The sequence below is a fragment of the Sphaerodactylus townsendi genome, linkage group LG03 (genome assembly GCF_021028975.2).
Source record: "Sphaerodactylus townsendi isolate TG3544 linkage group LG03, MPM_Stown_v2.3, whole genome shotgun sequence".
NCBI lineage: Eukaryota > Metazoa > Chordata > Lepidosauria > Squamata > Sphaerodactylidae > Sphaerodactylus > Sphaerodactylus townsendi.
Window position 1 is genome coordinate 116413249 of NC_059427.1, and position 24942 is coordinate 116438190.

A 24942-nucleotide genomic window follows, 5' to 3' on the forward strand; every position below is an offset into this window, starting at 1 on the left:
GGAAGGAAGGAAGGAAGGAAGGAAGGAAGGAAGGAAGGAAGGAAGGAAGGAAGGAAGGAAGGAAGGAAGGGAGGGAGGGAGGAAGGAAGGAAGGAAGGAAGGAAGGAAGGAAGGAAGGAAGGAAGGAAGGAAGGTGAGTATACGCATATGTTCTGGCTGCTACTCAGAGAATCCAACATCTGTAGCAACTTCTTTGGAGGGGAGAAGGCCATCTGTGGCCTGTCACCAGGGGCATGTATACAGAAGATGGTGCCTGGGGCAAGCACTGAAATTCTACCTCCCAACATCTGACACCCCCGAGCACTCTAAACCAGTAGACAGCAGAGGTACAGGGGCCATATTACTTCAGTCTTGTTCCATCTAAAAAAGGTAAAATTAGTCCCCTGTGCAAGCACCACCTCACTACTGATCCATGGGATGATGTTGACTAAGTGAACTGTTTATGGGATGGCTTGCCATTGCCTTCCCCAATTGTTTTTAATATTTGCTGCATGGGAAACCCTGAACTGGGTGGAGGGGAGGTACAAAAATGGCTAAAACAAAAGTTGTATCACTGCAGTTCCTGGTTGTTGGGCTATCTGTACTGGACAAATAAGAATAGGATACTCTGATAGAGGAAGAAAGGGAAAAAGGAAGAAGGAGAATGCATTACTGACTATTAATAAACCAGTTATTTTCCTTTTCTCACCGGTTCATGATTTTAACATTCCAACTGGTTGAAATGCATCCATGGATACTCCCATGCTTTACTAAATAGAAGGACTATTTAGTAAGTGTACTTATAAAATTGGAAAGGTATTTGATTACTTTTGTAACAGCTTAGAACAAATATATTTTGAATTTATTCCTCATCTTTTTCTTTCTCCTCCCCTTTTGTTTGCTCTTATAGAAGAAGAGCCATTGAAGTGAAACTTGAAATTCAGTTTGGAAACTATTTAGGTGAATTTTTACAATGAAAATTGTTGTATTATTATTTATATGAAAATTTAGGTTTAATATTGAATAATATGAATGTTTTATTTTTTGTATAGTGTAAGAAAAAACAGTTGTGCTCCTAGAGGAGTAAGAAAAAGAATACTTTGTACAACAATTGTAAGTGCATTGGGAGGGTTCTTTGGATTTTTGTTTAATTATATGAAAATGAAAGGATTAATTGACACTTGTATTTGTACATTTCAGATTGGCTTGACAAAGGACTGCCGAAATAAAAACCTAATCTAGAGATTTTATAGCCATACCTTACGGTGTACTTACTAAACATTTTTGTATATTTATGATAGTAAGAATATGTTAAAATGATACTCACCTAGTGAGTTGGATACGCATGGGTGTAATATTTGTTACAGTACCTGTTGTACACCTGCCTTGATTATTATGGTGGATACGCCAGTACTTAGGCACAATCTCTGACTTTCATGATGATGTTGCATGAATTTAGAAATCAATATATGCTCAGAGACATTTATTTTTGCCATTTTGAAAAATACCCATGTCTGAATCCTGGCACTGACAGGTCAATAGCTCTGGAAGCAGAGGTTTTTTTGTAGCTCTGGCAACTTCTGGCTCCAATCAAGTATGTGATTATCTCTGCCCAAGTACTTCTCTTAATTACTCATTTCAACTTCAGAGCTGCCAAGACTTTCTTCCTTGTGGGGAATCCAGCGCTGTACTACGGAGGTTATTTTCAGTGGATGCTGAGAAAAGAAAGCATCAGCAGTGGGTGTTTCCAGCATCTTTTAGTGCAGCGGTTGGCTCCACAAGTAGGCAGATCTCAGGCAATGGGGGTGGACAGACGGCAGAGAGCCTCAGCAGCACTCTCTCTCAGCTTCCTCTCTTTAATCTTTTCTATCACAGCATTCAGCAGCAGCTACTGGTGCGAGGGAACCAGGAAAGTAGCCAAACCTTTCTGCAGTAAACTCCGCGGTGGCACACACTGCATCCGCTTCAATAACTCTGGTGCAAATGACAGCAGCGTGGTTCAATACATCTGGGAGACAGGTGACGACAAGTTTGTGGACCGAAAGTTTCACGCTGGCATCTGGTATTCCTGTGAAGAGGTTCTCAATGGAGAAGGTGAGTGACAATTAGTCCAGTCACTTCCCGGTCCTTGTGTGTGCGTGAATGTGAATGACTGGCTATTATGTGACTTCTCACAAGGGATCAGGATGCTGTGGGGGCAGGGGGGGGAGGAGGAAAAGGCAACAGCTGCAGTGTTTGTTGTTAAATTAATGGGCTCATACTTAGGAAACCATCATTCAAATTCCAACTTTGCCACACAGACTCATATTTTTATTTATTTATTCATTGATTTTTGAACTTTTACCCCGCTCATCCCCCAAAGGGGCTCAGAGCGGCATATTGTTGCCTTGGGCAAGTCATTTTTATCCTCACTTCCCAGTCTGTAAAATGGAAACAGTAACTTACACCTGATGCTTCCTGTGAGCAAGAGAATACTGATTCCTAAAATATTGTTCTTATTAAGAAGTCAGTAAAATAAGGATAATAGAAAAAAAGGCTATGAAGGAAAATACAGGGAGGTTGCATCCTTTACTGTGTTATTCTTGAAGGATTGATGGCATGATTCTTGAAGGATTATTATATCCCATAACTGTCCATCACATATATTGTAGGTTCATATAGGAAGACATCATGGAATATAATAAAGGTTGCAATCCTAAGAATATTTTCCTGGGAGTAAATCACACTGAACAAAATTGGACTTACTTCTGAGTAGACCTGCTTAGGCTTGGCTTCTAGAGCTCAGCTTTTGAATCAGGGTGAAATGACTAAGACATGGTCTATTAAAGACTGCCTTTTAATTTGTTTTTTTAAAGGGTTAAAAACAGCTTTTTAAAAAACTAGAATAAATTATTAACTTTAGTTGCTGTTTTTAAAACACTTACAGAAGTAGCCACACTGTAATAAGTGATTTGAGGATTCCAACTCATGACAAAAATCAATATTAAAATTCAGTTTTCTATGGGATATAGAGATGCATGTTATTATTTACTTACTCAGAAGAGGTTCAGAGTGCCAGCCTGGATCATCAGTTCTGGTCATTTGACAATTGAAATGTAACGGTCAATACTACAACAGTCTGAAACCTACAGCTCCATCTTTTTATTTTTCTGGTAAGGAAAAAGCTATTTGCAAAAGGAGGAAGATTAGCTATGGTACATGGCTTTTAAATATTCTCTGCATAATAAATATCAAGGCAGGTCAAAATTAGTCTGCCTTGATGAGAAATGGGCTCCATGGGTTCCCTTGCCTAACCAAAACTTTAGTAGAATGTTTTCAATGCTGTTTAAATCTTACAGCTTGACAGAGCTATGCTGTGGCTAATGTTACGAGGAAAACACAAGGCAAGGGTGAGGTGGTAGGATATTTTCATGGGAAACATAGATTTGGGGAGGTGTTTCTTGCATTCACACACATGCACTCCCTGTTGCTCCTGGGCTGTTTAACCCCCCCCCTCCAGGAAGTCAGTGGTTGGAACGGCTTCAAGGGTGGGAATTGCAGGGAGAACTGGTAGGTGCAGAAGAGCTTAACTACCTCTTCTGTCCACCTGTTACTTCTGCACTGTAAGTGCCCCACATCCTGGCATTTGTGTTATCTTAACACATTCTTGTGAAGAGAGCTAGTCTGGCATAGTTTGGTGTCAGACTAGAATTTGTGAAACCAATATTCAAATAGCCATTCTGCCATGTGGACTTGCTAGATGAACTTGGGGTCTAGGTCAGTCATTCTTTCTAAGCCTAACCTAATTCATGGTTGTGGGGAAAAAATGGAAAAGGGAACCATGTTGAATCCTTAGTTAAAATCTTGCCTCGTTTATAAGCTTTTTAGGGCTTTGGCCAGTCCCCACCACTCACCCATCAAACAGGTGATAATAAAGACTAAAGCATACATTATGTTGAAGATCTATGATCTCCTAATACAAATATTAACCTTCAGTAAAGCCATCCATATGACACTTACTTTTTTCACTTCCAGGAGTAATGGGATCTCTAGAGGAGAGAAAGGGAAAGGGTCAATTCCATTTTTCATGGCTGCAGTTTCAATTCATATTAGTTCAACTTACTGCAGTTGTATTTTTTTCTTGAAGTATATGTCAGGATATCTAATTACAAATCTCAGTTATAACATGCAATTTGGTCCTGGCCTAACTTATTTATTTATTTATTTATTTATTTATATTTATTCGTTCCACTTTTCTACCGCCCTCCCCCAAGGGGCTCAGGGCGGTTTACAACATAATATAACAAGCGGATAAACAAAATAAAATATTAAAATTCATCAGTTAAAACGCAGCGTTCCAAATTCATAATCAATTAAAAAACAGATGGCGTTCGACCATTAACTCCTCAACTCCTCTGAGAGGGGAACAGCGGATCTCAGTTGTTAATGGGCACCTATCAGCAGCCAGCCTCCCCAAAAGCCCGGCGGAATAACTCAGTCTTGCAGGCCCTGCGGAACTCGTTTAGGTCCCGCAGGGCCCGGACAGCTGGTGGGAGAGCATTCCACCAGGCAGGGGCCAGGGCTGTAAAGGCCTGGCCCAAGTGGAGGCCAGCCGCTATCATAGAGGGGCGGGGATCACTAGTAAAATTGGCCTCTGCCGAGCGAGAGACCGACGTGGGACATATATGGGGCCAGACGGTCCCTGAGGTACGAGGGTCCCAGACCGCGTAAGGCCTTAAAGGTTAACACCAATACCTTGAAGACGATTCGGAATTCAACTGGGAGCCAGTGCAAACGGTGCAACACGGGTGTGATATGATCTCTAGAGGCACCGCCCGTGAGCAAACGGGCCGCCGCATGCTGGACCAGTTTCAGTTTCCGGATCAGCCTCAAGGGTAGGCCCGCTTAGAGCGAGTTGCAATAGTCTAATCTGGAGGTGACCGTTGCATGAATCACCGTGGCCAGATCCGCCTGGGAGAGGAAGGGGGCCAGCCGCCGGGCCTGGCAAAGATGGAAAAACGCAACCCGGGTTACATGGGCCACCTGGGTCTCCATAGAAAGAGACGAATCCAGGTGGACCCCCAGCCTGCGGACCGAGGGGGCTGGTGCCAATGAGACCCCCTCCCACACCGGCAGCTGGAAACCCTCCGCCGCCCCCCGGCGACCTAACCAAAGGATTTCCGTCTTCGCTGGATTCAGTTTTAACCTGCTCTGCATCAACCAACCAGCAACCGCCTCCAAACAATGCTGTAGAGCTGCAGGGGCAGTTTCCGCTCCCCCCTCCATCGACAGAATGAGCTGGGTATCATCAGCATACTGATGGCACTCCAGCCCAAAGCTCCGTACCAGCTGAGCAAGGGGTCGCATATAGATGTTAAATAACAGCGGGGACAATAGCGCTCCCTGAGGCACACCGCAATAAAGCGGGCACCTCCGGGAAGCTTGGTCCCCGCACCACACTTGCTGACTCCGGTCCCGGAGGAACGAGGCAATCCATTGTAGGACAGTACCCCGCACTCGAGACGGCCCGACGCTGGGTCAAAAGACGGTGGTCAACCACATCAAACGCTCCGGTGAGATCTGACAATACCAGCAGCGCCGCATCCGCCTCGGTCAAGCTGCATCACGAGCGTGATCTGTGACGGGCGATGAGAACAGTCTCCGTCCCATGCCCAGCACGGAAGCCGGACTGGAAGGGATCGAAGGCCGATGCGTCCTCCAGAAAGCCCTGAAGCTGCTCCAACACCACTCTCTCAATTACCTTCCCCAGAAACGAAAGATTCGAAACGGGGCAATAATTGGCCGGATCACTAGGATCTAACGACAGTCTTTTTAAGAGTGGGCGGACCACTGCCTCCTTCAACCCACCCGGACAAACTCCTTGCTCAAGGGAGCAATTGATAATAGTCAATAGGTGGGGTCGTAACTCCTCCCGACATGCTTTAATAAGCCAGGAGGCACGGATCCAGAGGACAAGTAGTAGGTCTAACAGCAGCTAGGGCTCTGTCAACATCGTCTTCAGAGAGCAGGGAAAACTGGGCCAAACAAGGGCCAAAAGACGGCAAGGGAGCCTCCAGTTCACTAATTGTCTCCAAGGTGGCAGGGAGGTCCTGGCGGAGCGACGCGATTTTATCTGCAAAATAGCTCATAAATGCCTCACAGCTAATAGCCAATTGATCATTTTTTGAACCCTCTGACAAAGAGGTAAGGGATCGAATAATGCGGAACAATTGTGCTGGGCGAGAGCTAGCAGACGCGAGAGAGGAGGAGAAGAACACTCTCTTCGCCTCCTTCGTCGCCATCTCATAGGCCTTCATAAACGTCCTATAAGATGTTCGCGCAGCCTCGTCACGAGACTTCCTCCACACTCGCTCTAGCCGTCTAAGCTCCCGTTTCAGACAGCGTAGCTCCTCTGTATACCACGGAGCCAGCCGAGAACGGGGTCGAAGAGGGCATCGGGGAGCAATAACCTCGATGGCATCTAAAAGGCGGGCATTCCAGTCTGCTACTAGGCCATCAAGGGTGCCGGTGGGTTCAGGATCCCGCAGAGCATTCAGGAATCCATCAGGATCCATAAGTCTTTGCGGGCGAGCATAAATCCGCTCGTCGCCTAGACGGGGGTGTTGTGGCATGCTTATCCGAGCCCTCAGGGCATAGTGGTCAGACCATGGCACTCTGTCAGTAGAGGATATGACCACATCAACCCCTGACCCAAAGATCAAATCCAGTGTGTGACCGGCCTCGTGAGCGGGGCCAGAATTTACCAGGGAGAGGCCCTGCGTCGCCATGGATGACACCAGGTCCGTGGCCACCGTACATGAGGCGGTGTCGACATGGACGTTGAAATCCCCCAGAACAATAAGTCTGGGGTACCACAATGCCCAGTCCGCCACCACCTCTAGCAGCCGCGGCAGGCCGTCTCCTGGGGCGCTAGGCGACCGGTACACCAGGAGAACAGCCAACCTCTCCAATGCCAACCACTCCAGGCCGACACACTCCATACCAATGATCTCAGGGACAGGGATAGCCCTAAAAGGGATGGTATCTCGGACCAACATCGCCACGCCACACCCCCCCGGCCCTGTGTTCGCGATCGGTGGAGACACGTGAAACCTGGGGGCGCGACCTCGCCTAAGGCAACGGTCTCGCCTTCTCGCACCCAGGTTTCGGTGACGCAAGCCAGGTCCATCTGCTGAACTCCAAAAAAATCCCGGAGAACAGCGGTCTTGTTATTTATGGACCTGGCATTTATCAACACCAAAGACGAAGCAGGGTGTCTCTGAACCCAACCACCTTCGTCCCTTGGGATAGGTCGGAGGTCAGAAGGTGAACGAGCATAACTATATCTCGTCCACCTTCTCTCATATGGCCGCCGCCTACTGTCATACCTGCCCCGTCCCATCAACACTGGGATCCCCAACCCCAAGGGAGGTGCCCCCATCCCCGCTGTCCCCTCCTAATCCAACCCGGCAACAACTCTCCACCACAGGTGGACTCAGCTCGCCACTAATTTACTAATCTATTTAACTAACACAGGGGTAGGGAACCTGCGGCTCTCCAGATGTTCAGGAACTACAATTCCCATCAGCCCCTGTCAGCATGGCCAATTGGCCATGCTGGTAGGGGCTGATGGGAATTGTAGTTCCTGAACATCTGGAGAGCCGCAGGTTCCCTACCCCTGAACTAACACTATACAATAAGCAAGCTAAAACAATTATACAAATCACCCACTAACTAATCTAGGCTAATCAGTTAATTAATTAATTAATCAATTAATAACCGCAACAAGAAGGGAGAAGATGGTAAACTCCACAGCAGAGTGCAGCCCAGCCTCTTGATGTCTTCAGTGTCTAAATTATAATATGCCTCTATTACTGTTGCAGTGGGGTCTCCTGAGGCATTAAAAAACCAGGCCCCAAAAGATGGCAAATATAGCCACGCACCCCCTGGCGGTCCTAAACTGGCCACCAAGGAAGAAGGCAGAGGCAGCAAACAGCAATAGGCAACAAAACCAGTAAGTTGATAGTCCGTCTGCGAAGGGGAGCTATTGAGTCCCACTACTTGCACAGCTTTTTGGCTACTGGGCAACTGAAACTGGCGGCAATAGTATTCCTAAGGCCCTCTGATTACTAACTGTACATGATTGTAATAGCAGAAGTAGCTCCCAGGGCCCATCTGATTACCAGGGCTCTAGGCGGCATCGGGCTATCCACAGTATCGTGGATAGCAGGCTGTAAAGCGACTCAATGGTGTTGATGTACGGGCCAGTCACCCGAATTCTGACTGCACATATTCCACGCTGGGCGACGGGCCAGCTTCTTCGACGGAGACTCCATCTCCGAGGGAGATGTGTTTTCCTTTACTCCGCCGTCGGCGGGACGAGGAGGCGATCATGTGGACTTTACATGAGGTGTGCATGATTTAATAAATGAAACTCTCCCACCATCCATGGAGGACTCAGGCGGCTCAGTTCTTATCCACAGTGCTCCGGGGATGAGCAGGGCAATCTACCAAAAACCTCAGAAGGCGATGCATAAATTTTCAAAATTAGGCAAAAGATTAGGTAGGACCTTTTCAGATTACTAAAGTAATTAATGATGTCACTGCCCGATTGGACTTGCCTAGTTCTCTTAGTAACATCCAGCCTGTCTTCCATTCCAGTTTACTCAAGGCGTGGCTCAGCTTCTAACCCGCAGGAACCTTATCTCGAGGGAGATGAGGAGCCTCGTTCCATGGAATCGGAGGGAATGGCAGGCCCAGTCAAATATGGCCCAATTAAAATATGGCCAGATCCAGGCGGCCCCCCTGTCTCCGCTCTCTCTCAGCCACGGGGTGCCGATTTTTCACTGAAGCCTCCCGCTACATCACTCACCGCCGCTGAATACAACTTGTTCAGGGTCTCCCACTCATGAAGCTCCCGACGTAGGTCTTCGTGCCTCCGCAGGTCTTCAGCTGGAGATGCCCAGGTCTGCGCCCAGCATGGGGTGATCTCTGCCACCGACCACCCCCTGGGGGTTTCTGCCACCAACCCCCTAGAGCACACTCTGCTCGATCAGAAAAAAGCTGGGAGCTACCAATGAGAGCAAAGAAACCAGCCGAGGCAGAGAACACACAGCAAACCCAGAAGCATAAGCTTCGTGAAACTCGCTCAAACTGCTGCATTAAAATACCAGGAGAGTAAGCGTAGAAGCAGAAAGCGGCTGACTCGGTAACAGCAGGCCGAGGAGGCGAAAGAGCCACAAAAAACACAAGATGGAACCTCAAGGAGGTCGCTGCCACCGACCTCACCTCAGTGTAATTCAATGCCTTACCCAGAACATTAGGAAGTCAGAGTCGAATTATCGAAATTAAAGCTAACAAGGGGAGACCCACTTGGAGTCGCGGCGACGGCAGGAACGGTAGGAGGAAGGAGACGGGGAGCGCTACAGGAGGCAAATGCTGCATTCCGTTGTCTCTACTATTTCCCACTCACCAGAAAGTCTTTCAAGAATGTTAGCACAGGTGTCCAAAAACTCTTTCCGGGTTAAAACGCGGTAAAATGTAAAAAGGAGCCTAAAATCTCATTGTTATTGCGGAGCTCCGCTGCCGAGCTCCGTTGCGGCCGCCATCTTGGAATCTTCTTTTGATTTCTTACAGGATTGTTAAACACATACTGGAGATAATGTCACTGAAGTGCTTTGGGCATTTGAAATTGCTGGATAAATTGTTCATATTAGTTCTGTGGAAGGGTGTGGTTGTGGAAATTTGAATTTTACTGATGGTTATACTGCTGACTCTCAATAGACTTCAAGCCCATTTGTCATTCAATTCATTAAAATGATGTACATAGTAAGTACAAGGCCCACATGTCTATTCAAACCATAAAACCTCTGTAAAATTAGTTTCCAGTCCCCAAGTGGAGGGGGGCGTGTCCCCAGCTGCTGTTTTCTGCTGTTACTCAAAGGGATTTTTTTTAAAAAAAATGTCATTGGGTAGACAGCATGACATCACTTCTGGGTTTTCCTGGAAGTGACATCAGTCATCTCTAGCAATCATTGTAAAGTCTATGGATTCTTGGGGATAAGTGACATAATTTATGGCCAGTTTTCCAGTTTTCTGCTGAACCTAAGAATTAATGAAATTCTGAAGAATTCTGAATCTCACATTTTGCTGGAAGTTCTATTCTCAGCAAATCTGGCAAATCTGGAAGTATCTCTCCGTTGCTGACAAGCCATTGGCATCACCTGTGTATAGGTCTTTTTTGCTTTCATCAGCCCGTCATGAATTTGGGGTCTTTGCCCCAATTCCTAGCAAAGACCAGTCTGGCAGTGGTAACTCTATGTAAATCTACTGCTTGAAGATTTTTACACAAATCAACTATACAATTCAACAGTAAAATCTGTGGCTTAAGGAGAATCTTTCTTTCTTAGATATCTTTCTTAGATATAATTTCCACCTTTTGTTTCCAGTCTTATGTTGCCAGTTTACATATCTACCACATGTGAAAAAAAGACTATCTTCTCTACTACATGTTTGTTATGTTGTTGGTTAAGTTAACATATTCCTAACAAGTCAATTCTGTAATTTTTGTCTTCCCAATTTCATTTATTCATAGCACTTCCTCCTTCCACAGGAAGTCCATTTAATGAATCTTTTCGAACAAAGGGGAAATGGCCATTCTTCTTTGTGAACCTGTAACTTAATTTCCTGTAGAGGTCAAAAAGTAGCCACAAGCTCATGCCTTCAGGTCTCTCAGCAAATCATTGAAATATCATTGATGCAATGACATTAGTCTTCATAAATACCAATGTTACTTTTGGAGCTTTTTTCTTATTGGAAATGATAAAAAGAAAAACTGATATTGTCAGTCACTCAAGAACTGTCAGAAAAATGTAGCTCTCTAAAAAAAAGAAAAGAAAATAGCATGAGGAAAACTGAATGAGGAGTCATTCTCCATGGTGTAAAAACTGGGCAGGGGACAACAGTGACATAGTTATGAGGATACAAGATTATGATTACAAAACACTTTGCTCAACTAAAAAGGGCTATGGAAATTATTAACAAAAAGCATCAAGGGTTCACAAAAAGCCTTAGGGAAATAAGTTTTCATTACTTAACAAAAAAAATGGATGGACAAATAGAAGACAAAGGGAGCAGATTAGTTCAAGGTGGTCTGTGAGAGGAACAGAAGGGAGCCAGACAAAGCAAGAAGGGACCTAAGGAGAGAAAGGATTTTGAAGAGGGCTGACTCCAGGGGTTTGAAGAGACATGAAATGGAGCTCTTGACTGGCAGGTGGGTAGATATGGGAATTGCTGAGGTCAAGCCAGCTTACTGTGCCTGCTGTCATGCTCCACTGCTAAGAATTGGTGTGTTCTCACAGCAGGCAGGCTGGGCTCCTTCTCCTACTCCACAGAAGTCCTGCAACTTCAGAAAGGGAAATTTCTCAAAGATGAGGGGGATAGTGCGCAGGAAGCTGAAAGGGAAAATCAAGAGAGTCAAAACTGTCCAGGATGCTTGGAGGTTATTTAAAAACACAGTAATAAAAGCTCAGCTGGAATGTGTTCCACAGGTTAGAAAAGGCAGCACCCAGTCCAAAAGAAAGCCACCATGGTTAACAAGAGAGGTTGAGGAAATTATCAGAAAAAAGAAAATGTCTTTTAGAAAATGGAAGTCCAGTTTGACTGATGAAGAATATGAGAGGGAACACACAAATGGTGGCAAAAGAGAAGCAAGTTAGCTGTAAGGGAGGCAAAAAAGGATTATGAGGAATGCATGGCTGCGAACATCAAGACCAGCAACAAACAGTTCTTCAAGTACATCAAAAGCAGGAAGCCAGCAAGGGAAGCAGTAGGCCCGTTAGATGACAAAGGAACAAAGGGTGTGCTAAAAGATGGCAGGGAGATTGCAGAGAAGCTGAATGAATTCTTTGCATCTGTCTTCACCTCAAGAGGAGGTGAGAGAAAATTCCTGCACACCAGAGACCAAGCTTCTTAGAAGAATGAATCCAGAGGAGACTAGCGAAGATAAATTTAAGGGTAGACAAGGAAGAAGTTCTGGCAGCCATTGATAAACTAAATGTTACCAAATCCCCTGGCCCAGGTTGCATTCACCCAAAAGAGTTCTTAAAGAGCTCAAGCATGAAATTGCTGATCTTCTCACTTTAATATGCAACTTATCCCACATAGAAATCAGGCTCTATCCCTGAAGACTGGAAGATGGCCAATGTCACACCAATCTTTAAGAAAGGATCTAGGGGGGGACCCGAGGAAATTACAAGGCCAGTCAGTTTGACATCTGTTCCTGGTAGGTAATTAGTAAGAATCTATCATTAAAAGATAAAAATTATAAAACATGTAGAAAAGCAAGAACCTATAGCTGAGAAAAGAGTCAGCATGGCTTTTGCAGAGAGCAAATCCCATGTCTTACAAAACTTACTAGAGTTCTTTGAGGGTGTAAACAGGCATGTGGACGAGGGGTGAACCCGGTGGACATTGTCTACTTGGATTTCCAAAAAGGCTTTTGACAAAGTTTCCTCACCAGAGACTGTTGAGAAAAACTCAGCAATGAAGGAATAAGAGGGGAAGTCCTCCTATGGATTAAAAACTGGTTGAGAAACAGGAAACAAAAGAGTGGAGTGTAAATGGGAAGTTCTCACAATGGAGAGATGTAGGAATTGAATTGTCCCCCAAGGATCCATTTTGGGACCAGTGCTCTTTAACCTATTGCATAAATGACCCATGGAAGTAGGGGGGGTGGAGCGGCGTGGTGGCCAAGTTTGCAGATGATACCAAATTGTAAGTTGGTAGAGAACCACAAAGGATTCGCGAAAAGAGCTCCAATGGACCTTGATAAGAATTAGGTGAGTGGGCTCCAGAAATGGCAAATGCACAGTTCAGTGTAGCCCAAAATGTAAAGTGATGATGCACATAGGGGCAAAAAAATCCAAACTTCACATACTGCGCTACAGGGGTCCGAGTGCTATCTGAGTCACAAGACCAGGAGAGGGATTTTAAGAAACGTCTTAGTTGATAGTTCCATGGAAATGTCAAGCTCAGTGCATAACAGCTGTAAAAAAAAAGAGCAAACTCTATGCTGGGGATCATTTAAGAAAGAGGAATTGAAGTAAATAAAACTGCAAAGATTGTCATTGCCCATATATAAAGCAGTGGTGCAACGCACTTGGAGTACTGTGTCCAGTTCTGATGCAGCACATCTCAAAAAGGATATTGAGGGAGATAGAAAAGGTGCAGAGAAGGGCAACAAGGATGATTGAGGGACTGGAGCACCTTCCCTATGAGGAGAGGCTGCAGCGTTTGGGACTCTTTAGTTTGGAGAGGAGACGTCTGAGGGGGGATATGATTGAAGTCTACAAAATTATGCATGGGGTAGAAAATGTTGACAGAGAGAAAATTTTCTCTCTTTCTCACAATACTAGAACCAGGGGGCATTCATTGAAAATGCTGGGGGGAAGAATTAGAACTAATAAAAGGAAACACTTCTTCACGCAACGTGTGATTGGTGTTTGGAATATGCTGCCACAGGAGGTGGTGATGGCCACTAACCTGGATAGCTTTAAAAGGGGCTTGGACAGATTTATGGAGGAGAAGTTGATTTATGGCTACCAATCTTGATCCTCCTTGATCTGAGATTGCAAATGCCTTAACAGACCAGGTGATCGGGAGCAACAGCCGCAGAAGGCCCTTGCTTTCACATCCTGCATGTGAGCTCCCAAAGGCACCTGGTGGGCCACTGCGAGTAGCAGAGAGCTGGACTAGATGGACTTTGGTCTGATCCAGCTGGTTTGTTCTTATGTTCTTATGTTCTTATGTTCATGTACATGTGCATCCATATGGCTGGCTTCCAGATTTCCCAGGGCAAGAGGAGCTTCCTTGAGCATCCCAAAAATGACTATTCGCAGGTCTGTTGCAAGTTGCAAAGGAACTACAGTTGGCCAGTTTCTCCTCCATTTGCTGAGACATTTCCATTTGCTGAAAGCTACAGCTGCATTGTACCATAGTTCTTGCCCTCCCTCCTCCTCTGCCAACCCCCAGGCAGTTGTCTCCATAAGGCTGAAAGTGCATCTGATTGATTAATTGATCGATTGATTTTATTCCATTTTTAGACCGCCCTCCCCCAAAGGGCTCAGGGCTGTGTACATCCATATCAGATAATAATAAATAACAGTAAAAACAACCTAATAACAATTTAAATTCACAGTTCAACAATTCCCTATGATAACTGATGGCAACTTATCCTAATTCCACTCCTGCCCACGGGAGACCTAGGTGGTATGAGGGTCTGATGGTCACCCCGGCTGGCCAAAAGCCTGGCAGAACAGGTCCGTTTTGCAGGCCCTGCAGAAGCTCTGTAGGTCCCGCAGGGCCCTGGTCTCCTTAGGGAGCCTGTTCCACCAGGTAGGGGCCAGGGCAGTAAAGGCCCTAGCCTTTGTTGAGGCCAGCTGGATCTTTTTGGGGCTGGGGATTTCCAGCAGGCGCTCCTCCATGGAGCGGAGGGCCCTAGTAGGGCAGTACGGGGAGATGTGGTCCCTCAGATATGTAGGCCCAATGCCACTAATGGCCTTAAAGGTCAAAACCAGCACTTTGAAGATGGCCCGGAACTCGATGGGCAGCCAGCGTGGATGGTATAGGACTGGAGTAATCCGGTCCCAACTAGCTGTTCCTGTAAGTAGTCTGGCTGCCCCATGTTGAACAAGTTTCAATTTCTGGATCACCGTCAGAGGCAGACCAACGTAGAGTGCGTTACAATAGTTGAGTCTAGAGGTGACAGTTGCCTGGATCACTGTGGCCAGGTCAGAACGGGACAGATACAGGGCCAATTGACGCGCCTGTTGCAGATGGTAAAAAGTGATCTGGTCAGTTTGAGCGACCTAGACCTCCAACGATAGTGTGGGGTCCAAGGTCATACCCAGGCTTTGAAACGGTCGAGGCTAGTTGTCTTGCTGTTTGCGCTGCTGCTGCTCAAACTAAACAATGACCAACTTAAAAGAGAAGTGGCCCAATTGTTAGTTTGCAGGACAACCTGCACATAGCAGCCTAAATCAAGGCTCCCCGTTTCAAATATGTACAGCAAGTGGTGATTATGGGGGCTCTGGTGACCCCAGTGGGTGCCTAATTTTGCTGGCTTTTGATGGTGGTCACCATCCATCCTCCCTAAGAAGAAATGCAGTTCTAGACTACTTTCTGCTTCTGAAAATGACTGTGTAGTCAGTTTGGCCAGAGTAGTGGCATGATCGCAGGCGACAAAAGGAGAGATGGCTAGTGGGAAAAGCTGATCCAATCAACCCAGCTTCTTTTTAGCTTTGGCTCAATGTTACTTTGCTATTTGATATGACAAAGAGGGTAAAAAATACATCCTTTTGAAAATGGAGGAGGGGAGGAAGAAAAATGGCTGAAGGGATGGTTGGGTGACTACATGGGTGTTTGGATAAAGGCCAGGAATTTAGTGGGATGGAGAAATATAGACTGTTTCAACATGATCTTACACTCAAGGGAAGCTGTCTTGGAAATGGATTTTTAAAATTGCCATTAATTATGGGGAAAAAAAGAATAATGAAGAGGAAACATTTTCAGAACCAAATAGAGAAAAAGGCATGCGAAATTCAAAGAAAAAATGTAGCATTTGGCAGTAAGATACATTGTAAATGACTTGTGTGGAAAAAAGCCAGGAAGGAAGACCAGGGAAGCCTGATCATGTCAGATCTTCGAAGCTAAGCAGGGTCAGCCCTGGCTAATATTTGGATAGATCACTAAGGAATACCAGGGATGCTAAGCAGAGGAAGGCAATGGCAACCATCTCTATTAGGCTTTTGCCTTGATAACCCCATAAGGGGTCACTGTAAGTCCTCTATAACTTGATGGAACTTCACACACTCACAGTGATAATAAGACACCTGTGAGAAATAGCAAAACAGAGAAATTTAGAACTGAAATAAAACAAGTCAGGGTAAAAGGCAGTGGTGTAGCGCTAAGGGGAAGCGGGGTGCATGATGCACAGGACGCTTGCTGTGCGGGGTGCACATGCCCTGGGCGCAGTTCCCCCTCACTCTGGCCCAGGTAAAAGGGTACATTTTGGAGACACTGAGAAAGTTGGATGATGTTAAAAGGAGAACATTATACCGACAATATTATAAAGTTAGTTGCAAGAACTGAGCCAATGAAAAGTCATACAGATGTGGAGGCTAGTTATTTGCTCATGGAATTGTGTGCTTGAAAGTTGTGAGTGTTGGAGTCAAGCTTGGTTTTATGTTTTCATGACTCTCCATATGTTCACTATGCTGAAGAAGTCAAAAGTTGTAGAATATTAGATACAATCCTTTCAGAGGAACTTCATATAAGATAATTTTGCAGTGGTTTGATACTGATATATAAAATATGAATATTCTGAGAGAACTGCAAATGTGGGTATTTTTTGTTTACCCCTTTAAAATATAGGAGCAGCTATGGGAAAGGGACAGATTTCCATCTGAAATGGGCAAGAGCTGAACTGTTACAGTGTAGTCTTCGTATCTGATGCTACATGTGCGCATTTGTGAAGCAGCCAATCCCCTTTTTTTGCATTGTAAAAATAAAATTTTAACAGCCTGGAAAACCCACCACAACCAGTAAAAATAAATTGTTATTCTTTTAATTTATTTCCTTTGCATTTGAAATAACATTGGACTACTTTACTTCAATGTCTCTGGGCTCCCCCACCATCTGTTCTCAGCTCTCTTCTTACTGCTCGTGGGAGGCTGTGTTCCTCTATGCGTTGGGAAGAAAGAAGGCTAAGCTAGCTGATGAGACATCCAGATTTGTTTTAATGATGATTGAAAGTATGCTCTTTATATGCCTTATAGGTGAGAAATGTAGAAGTTTTATCAGCCTGACGCCCCCAGCGGATCGAGGTAATTATATACTGCCATTATTTTAGGGTTTTGTTCCTTTATTTTAGTGTTATGAATCATGGTCTTAAAAAATTAACTTGACTTCCATGGCTCATATATAAATTCTGATAATTATTTTTTTTTTTTGCTGAATTGTGATGGGAGGCGGGACCTCTGATTTTAGCTCCAGGGTACATAATTTTGGATAGAGTGTGGGAAGTATGCTGTACTTTCTCTGGTCTCCCTCAGAGTTAATGTTCATTTTGAAAGCTTTTACACCGAAGCAGGAATAAGGAGAGTTATGCTCAAATCCCCACTTCATCATGAAGCTCACTAGGTGCCTTTGGCCAATAGTTCTATCTTTCAGCCTGACCTATCATACAGGGTTGTTGTAAAAATGAAAAGGATGAGTGGAAAACCAGGCGTGCCACTTGGAGAGCATTTACGAAAGAACAGGATAAAAACAGGATAGATGCAAAAGACTCTTGGGCAACCTTGGCTGCAAGAAAGCCTTGTGGGAGTTGCTCTTTCAATTGAGTGCTCAATTCTGAATAAAAAGGTAACGTTTCCGCTTCAGTCGTGTTTGACCCTGGGGTACCACTGCAAGCAGTGATTTCATAGGCAAACCATTTTTGTGGGGTAGTTTGCCCTTGCTTTCCCCGGCTATCCTTTACCCCCTAGCTATGTGCTAGGTACTCATTTACCAACCAAGGAATGGTGATTCGAACTGATAAAATGCCACAGAGGAAAGATAAACACCCTGTTCTCTAGTACCACTGCTTTAATAAACACTGATGTATCCAAGAGCTTTGACATGCACCCCAAGATATAGTGAGTTCCTATTATGGATTTCAAACAACACATGGATCTGAGTAGTTATCTTCTTCCTGAACGGATTCAAAAAACCATAATGAAAACACAAAATCCTCCATTCACAAGCTCATAATACTTCGGTAGCTCCATTGGCACAAGTGACTTTGTTCCACTGCAGCCAACGTGGTATAGTGGTTAAGAGCAGTGGACTCTAATCTGGAAGACCAAGTTTGTTTCCCCACTCCTCCACATGAAGCCTGATGGGTGACCTTGGGCCAGTCAGTCACAGTTCTCTTAGAACTCTCTTAGCCTCACCTACCTCACAAGATTGTCTGCTGTGGGAAGGGAAAGGGAAGGGGATTATAAGCCACTTTGAAACTCCTTAAAGGTATATAAAAAGTGGGGTATAAGAACCAACTCTTCTATATATACATATGGAACAGAACCAAGGGAACTACAGCAGTATATATAAAGTACATAAACATATACACATACATGCATTTAAGCGTGTGTGTATAAAACACCTTGGAAACCCACAGTATCCAAACTAGTAGTGGTTCTTTCTAAGGCTGATTCCGCATGGGCCAAAAACAGCAGTGTGAAAACGGTGTGAAAACAGTATAAACCCTTTTACACCATTTTATACTCTTTTACACCATTTTCACACCGTTTTCACACTGCTGTTTTTGGCCCATGCGGAATCAGCCTAATCTTTTTCCTGTACTTTTCCTGGCAGCTTCTCATGGTATAGAGATAAACAGAAGAAGAAGATTCACCAGCTAAATATCTGTGTATCAAGAGTGCTGCTAAAGGAACATAGACAATAAATGATAGCAGCACAGAACAACACGGATAGGAAAAAAAGTTACGACACAGAAATCTAACTCCTTCACATCCACTTTTCCAGTATCAGCAGTGCATCAAATAAGTCCTGCTCTCCCCATTTTTTTAGACATTCCCTTTAACATAGCTAGGGAGGCCAAACACCCGAATCACTTAATCTTACCTAACCAGCGAAGAGCTCTCTCTTCGGCAAGGTGCAATGTGCTTCCTTCAGCTGTAACAGGAAGGCATCTAAAAATTCCCTACCAGGACAAAGTCTATGATTGCAGCATGAAGCAGACTGAATCTGTAATTCATATGCTTCTATGCTGCCCATTTTATAAAACAATCAGGTCCAACTTGCTGACCTCCCCACCCACTCATTAATAAAGAAAGTCTATCAGACCAACAAACAATTTCTTATTAACAATTAACAAATTAACAATTAATAAATTAACTTATTAACAATTAACAAATTCTTATTAACAATTAACAATTAACAAAACAATTTCTTTGTGGTGTTAAGAACCACAAAGGATTGCAAAGAGCTCCAAGCGGACCTTGATAAATTAGGTGAGTGGGCTAAGAAATGGCAAATGCAGTTCAGTGTAGCTAAATGTAAAGTGATGCACATAGGGGCAAAAAATCCAAACTTCACATACACACTACAGGGGTCAGTGCTATCAGTCACAGACCAGGAAAGGGATTTGGGCGTCTTAGTTGATAGTTCCATGGGAATGTCAACTCAATGCATGGCAGCTGTGAAAAAGGCAAACTCTATCCTGGGGATAATTAGGAAAGGAGTTGATAATAAAACTGCAAGGATTGTCATGCCCTTATATAAAGCAGTGGTGCGACCGCACTTGGAGTACTGTGTTCAGTTCTGGTCGCCACATCTCAAAAAGGATATCGAAGAGATAGAAAAAGTGCAGAGAAGGGCAACGAGGATGATTGAAGGATTGGAGCACCTTCCTTATGAGGAGAGGCTGCAGCATTTGGGACTCTTTAGTTTGGAGAGGAGACGTCTGAGGGGGGATATGATTGAAGTCTACAAAATTATGCATGGGGTAGAAAATGTTGACAGAGAGAAATTTTTCTCTCTTTCTCACAATACTTGAACCAGGGGGCATTCATTGAAAATGCTGGGGGGAAGAATTAGGACTAATAAAAGGATTGGTGTGATTGGTGTTTGGAATATGCTGCCACAGGAGGTGGTGATGGCCACTAACCTGGATAGCTTTAAAAAGGGCTTGGACAGATTTATGGAGGAGAAGTCAATCTATGGCTACCAATCTTGATCCTCCTTGATCTGAGATTGCAAATGCCTTAACAGACCAGGTGCTCAGGAGCAGCAGCAGAAGGCCCTTGCTTTCACATCCTGCATGTGAGCTCCCAAAGGCACCTGGTGGGCCACTGCGAGTAGCAGAATGCTGGACTAGATGGACTCTGGTCTGATCCAGCAGGCTAGTTCTTATGTTCTTATGTTCTTATCTTTTAAACAATGATTCTTCTACTATCTCTGAAACGGTGGCTAAGTACCTGTGTTATGTCACTAAGTTGCAACCATGATTGTATTACTCTGTGATCACTACTATTCTGTATTGTTTATTATGCCAATAAAAGGTTTGATGGTGATGGTGAAACTTCCACTTGTGAAAAGATTGTTACCAGATTCTCCAAAAAAAACCCCCAATTATTTTTATGTATACATTATTAGCCTTAGAGACCAGAAATATATAACTGGATTTGGAGCAGCAAGAAGGCTCACTGCTTTTGACCTCTGTTTTCCAGGAGTTCTCTGGCTGTCCATTGCAGCAGAGGTCCTCTACATTACTTTGCTTCTGTTGGGTGTCACTCTCATGTTGATTGAAATCTGCCATTCCATCAGTATCCTGGATGGGCTGAAGCTCAATGCATTTGCAGCAATATTCACTGTTTTAGCAGGTACAGCTTGGCACTACCTTTGACTGCTTAGGTATAGAAATGTAAGAAACAATTTGAATAAGCAAAGTTTGTTGGGTTCTTATTAATCTTTCTATTGAAAAGTAGAAAGGTGCAGGCTCAGCTCAAGGCCTCTGGTGCCTGTGCAGAGTGGACATGTTGAAACTGGGCTTTTCTAGCTGTCATCTGATCTCCATGGTAGTCACTTGGTAATAATAACTTTTCATTCCATGCTGTAGTATAGGCATTAAGCTTCATGGTACATGACAAAGGACATAACCTTTTTAGAAAATGTGTCAACAAAACCAGTTCCAATGATCTTAATACTTCTTATCCATCATTATCACATGACCCATTTGCCCTGCTTTTGCACTAGGTATACAAAGGTAAATGGATACAGTTTTTTTAACTGATTTCTTCACTGAAGATTTATTATGATATGAAGTTTTTGTGAACTAGAGTCCCCTTCTTCAATATAAGACATGTGTCCTAAATTGGTACACAAATATTCCAGTGTACAAATATAAAATTAAAAAATTCAACACATTCAATCACAGTCAACAAAATTCAATCACAGTCACGTGGGGATACAGGTAGAATCTTTGCCGGGGGGCAGGGGGCACCATGGGAGCTCTCAGGAGATCTGAGTGGCACAGTGTCTCACACTAATTCCTGATGACATGGAAATCTTCTGTATCTGTCTTGGATGAATACCACTTATGAACATTTGATCATCATACATGGTGTTTCTGTGTAAGAAATGGTGTCATGTATTTCAACAGGTGAATGACAATTATTATGGAGAGCTGCCTATGAGAATAGCATCCATCAATTCCCCCCCAAAAACCCTTTGCAGATGTGCCTTCAGGCAAATGCCCAGAATTTCTCCATTCCTGAAAAAATAATAATTTTTAAAAACCCTTCATCTTTGGGTCTTATGCCAAAACCATCCAGTTGGGTGGATTAAATGTAACCTTCCCACATACACATGTCCCTGCCTTAGTATGAGATTTATCTTCCCTATCCAATCATGTATAAACCACCAAAGTCTATGCCTGTTCAGTCAGTTAAGCTTAAAGCATGAAAGTCTATAAATCATTTAGTATAAACCCATAAACCAAGACATGACAGCCGTTTGGATAAATGGAAGAATAAATTGGAAAGGGATAGTTGCCAAGGTTGTATTTTCTATTTCAGGCCTCCTGGGAATGGTTGCTCACATGATGTATACAACTGTGTTTCAAATGACTGTCAATCTTGGTCCAGAAGATTGGCGGCCACAGACCTGGGATTATGGTTGGTCCTACTGGTAAGGTTTAAAAATCATAATGAATGATCATGATTTAGACATTATTTTGATTGGTTGGTTTAGAGCTTGAAAGGGATGTCTGGAAAAGTAGCAATGTCTGAAGATCTTTAGTTTCTTAGAATTAAACCATAATACTAATTCTTTTTAGATTAGTAGGTCTTTGTAAAGTTGACTCCTATTTTTCAGAACGTTCACCATAACCATGAGAGACAGATTTTTTTAAAACAATGAAAGATCAAGTTTCAGAATTAGAGGAAACATCCATGAACTCCACAAAAGTACTCTGAAGTTCAGTGTAGGCAGTAAAAAGATATTTTAAAAGCTCTGTCTGTGTGTGCCTTTTCTGCCATTTTCTGCCTGATTTTTTCTTTTTTCTTTTTTGCAGTCTTGCATGGGGCTCTTTTGCCTGCTGTATGGCTTCCTCTGTGACCACGATGAACAGATACACAAAAACTATCCTGGAATTTAAATATAAACAGAAAAGGCTGGCAAGAAGTTTAAAGGCTAAACCTAAGACTTCTGCTCCAGAAAAGGCATGGAAGATGTACATTGATACAGTTCACAGCACAACTGAGGACTTCATGCATCAGCTGACAGATGTACACAGTCTGGCCAATCCTACAGCATTTGCAGAGTTAAATAACATTCCCATGACACACTGTGAAGAATATTGCTAAATGTATGTAATACAACTTTTTGGGAAATTGTCCACATGTACTTTTGATGTATTCCTTTCTTTGGAAGGATTGATGGTCTAACTGCAAAATTTCTTGGGAACACACAATGAGAAAGCCAAGAAGATACTTCCTCTTTGTTTCCTCTTTGCTTCTGCTTCTATCTTGAGGGTGTGGCCTAGCCAAAGTTCAACAAAGTTTTTCCGTTCTCCTGCTTGCATGGGTAATTTTGGCTGGAACGTATCTTTAAAGTGTAGGAATGTCTACTATTATTACAGTCTTCATCAAGATTAGTTCATATGCTTTCTAAGGGTGAAGATGGGGAAATTGATGATTTGATTGTTACAGAGCACTTCAAAATGAAGCTAAACACACTTTTGGACTCTCCAAAGAGGGAAAAACTATTCTGTTCGTGTTGATACAGCTTTTTTGGCTTTTCCTCTTAAGTGGTTGCTTGTTTTTCCTTTAAAATCTGCTCAGGCCGGCTTTGTTATGTGAAGCTTACAAAGCCCACATTTATTATAACGAAGTTTTACACTAAATAATTTCACTTTACCAACTTCCTTGGACTTTTTAATAATGCCCACTGAGACGCCTGGAAAAGTTCACTTACAGCAAAGTAATTAAAATCCCCATATTCTAACTGTCTGGAACCAGGGAAGTTCCTGAGCAGATAATAATTTTTGTCAGACAATGCCAGGTGGAATTTATACTTCTGGCAACAATGAAAAATGAACATAAACAGAAAAAGTAACTCTGCATTATGAGCAGTCTACAAGACAGTCCTGTGGATCTTTTTTAGTGATTTTGCACGAAAACTCTGTGCTATGCAGTTAAAGTAGGAGCAATGACTGGGCAAGTAAGACAGAAATGCTAAAGCTTGCCACAAATGTCAAAAACTCTCCTTAGAGGTGCAGTTATACTGCTGTTTTTAGCACCTAAGCAGGGCTGGCCATATCGCTAGCCAGGCAGCATCGGTTGCCAACTCCAGGCTTGAAAATTCCTGGAGATTTTGGGGCTGGCACCTGGAATGGGCAGGGTTTGAGGAGGGGAGGGAGCTCATCAGGCTATAATACCATACAGTGTACCCCTTCAAAGCATCCATTTTTTCCAAGGGAACTGATCTCTGTCATTTGGAGATCAGTTGTAATTCGAAGCGATCTCGAGGCCCCACCCAAAGGTACCATTAAAAAGAGCTTGTTGATTTTACCACCACTGGGTGGGTGGGGTGGGGTGGGGATTGTTCTGGGGATGCTGGGACAGTGTGACAGGTTTTCTGGATTTTTAGAAGTAGCAGTGTACAAATAACCATGGAAAGAATACAAAGATCTTTATATCAGAATAGCATGATTACTCTTCCACTGTTTTCAGTCTCAGCTATTAAGTATCTCATTCACAACAGCATTTGCAGTTTTAAATCACATTCGTTTCTGGGTTTTGCTGCGTGACTTCTTTTTAACTCCATTGGCAGACAATAGTACATTTTAAATTTCCATGCATTAAAATGAAATAATGTACTAAAAAGCCTGAGTGGTTTTTCCCCCTTTCTGACCTTTTCTCTGCCCATACCCACAACAGTGAATACATGCATACATAGTAAGGAACAAATACATGATATGTTCATAGAATGATTCTCAAGGATGCATAAACTGTTGATAGCTCCAGGCAGTGGTGTGTTGGTGATACTGCTTATGGGAATAGGTCTGAAGTTAATGAGGCTAAGCTAGAGTTGCCAACTACAGCATAGTAATTCACCCCAGCACATAAAAATCTTTAGGGGACAATTGTTCATAAAGTACAAAAACTTTGCTCCAAAAGGGTACTAGGGAAGGAAGGAGGAAAAGTTTAGTGAAGGACAAACATAACAACTGGTTGTGGTGGGTTTTCCGGGCTATGTGGCCATGGTCTGGTGGATCTTGTTCCTAATGTTTTACCTGCATCTGTGGCTGGCATCTTCAGAGGTGTATCACAGAGAAAAGTCTGTTTCACATTGTGTCTAGTGAGAAGGGAAAGTTCAGTGGGGTATATTGTCCATGTCCCAGGGTGGAACAAGATCCACCAGACCATGGCCACACAGCCCGAGAAACCCACCACGACCAGTTGAATCCGGCCGTGAAAGCCTTTGACAAACATAACAATGTTCGAAGAAACCAGAAACAATTGTTAAACCAGAAACTGATTGTTAAAACAATCAGTTATCAGAATCCTTCCATTGGCAAGATTTAAGTATTAATTAGGCTCCTGAAATTCTTACTAATCGTATTTGTCACAGGATTTCATACTTGGCACAGGTAACAAAAAAATGAGAATTATTCTGGAATGGCTTTTGAAAGTTTGAAAGAGCTAACACTGAATGATCTCTGCAATTTCCTATGTTATCCTTTTCCTATAAGATTTTGAATTCTGTTTACTATGACCTTGAAGACACTGTTTTGGGGTATGTTTTTGAGTTGTCCATGTTTGCCTGCAATGGATTTTGCTTCAAACCTCAGGATAGGACAGAATCAGACTGTTTACTTAAGGAGCACAATTTTTTAAGGGCACCAGTCATTCTGCACTATCA

At 43.5% G+C, this 24942-nt stretch overlaps 1 protein-coding gene across 1 annotated transcript; it reads left to right on the forward strand.

Moving 5' to 3' along the window:
* Positions 1–1700: 1700 nt before the first annotated feature.
* On the forward strand, positions 1701–24254 carry LOC125427672 (germ cell-specific gene 1-like protein). The gene is made up of 5 exons (XM_048487222.1): positions 1701–2073; positions 16794–16841; positions 20247–20399; positions 21594–21705; positions 22091–24254. The coding sequence occupies exons 1-5, from the start codon at positions 1779–1781 to the stop codon at positions 22380–22382; spliced, it is 900 nt and encodes a 299-aa protein (XP_048343179.1). The 5' UTR covers positions 1701–1778; the 3' UTR covers positions 22383–24254.
* The last annotated feature ends 688 nt before the right edge of the window (positions 24255–24942 follow it).

Excerpts from the sequence above, each read along its gene's own strand:
- LOC125427672 (XM_048487222.1), top strand. The coding sequence starts at position 1,779 with ATGGGGGTGGACAGACGGCAGAGAGCCTCAGCAGCACTCTCTCTCAGC. Across the intron at positions 16,842-20,246 it reads GACGCCCCCAGCGGATCGAG|GAGTTCTCTGGCTGTCCATT; the intron begins GTAATTATATAC and ends TCTGTTTTCCAG. Across the intron at positions 21,706-22,090 it reads GATTATGGTTGGTCCTACTG|TCTTGCATGGGGCTCTTTTG; the intron begins GTAAGGTTTAAA and ends TCTTTTTTGCAG.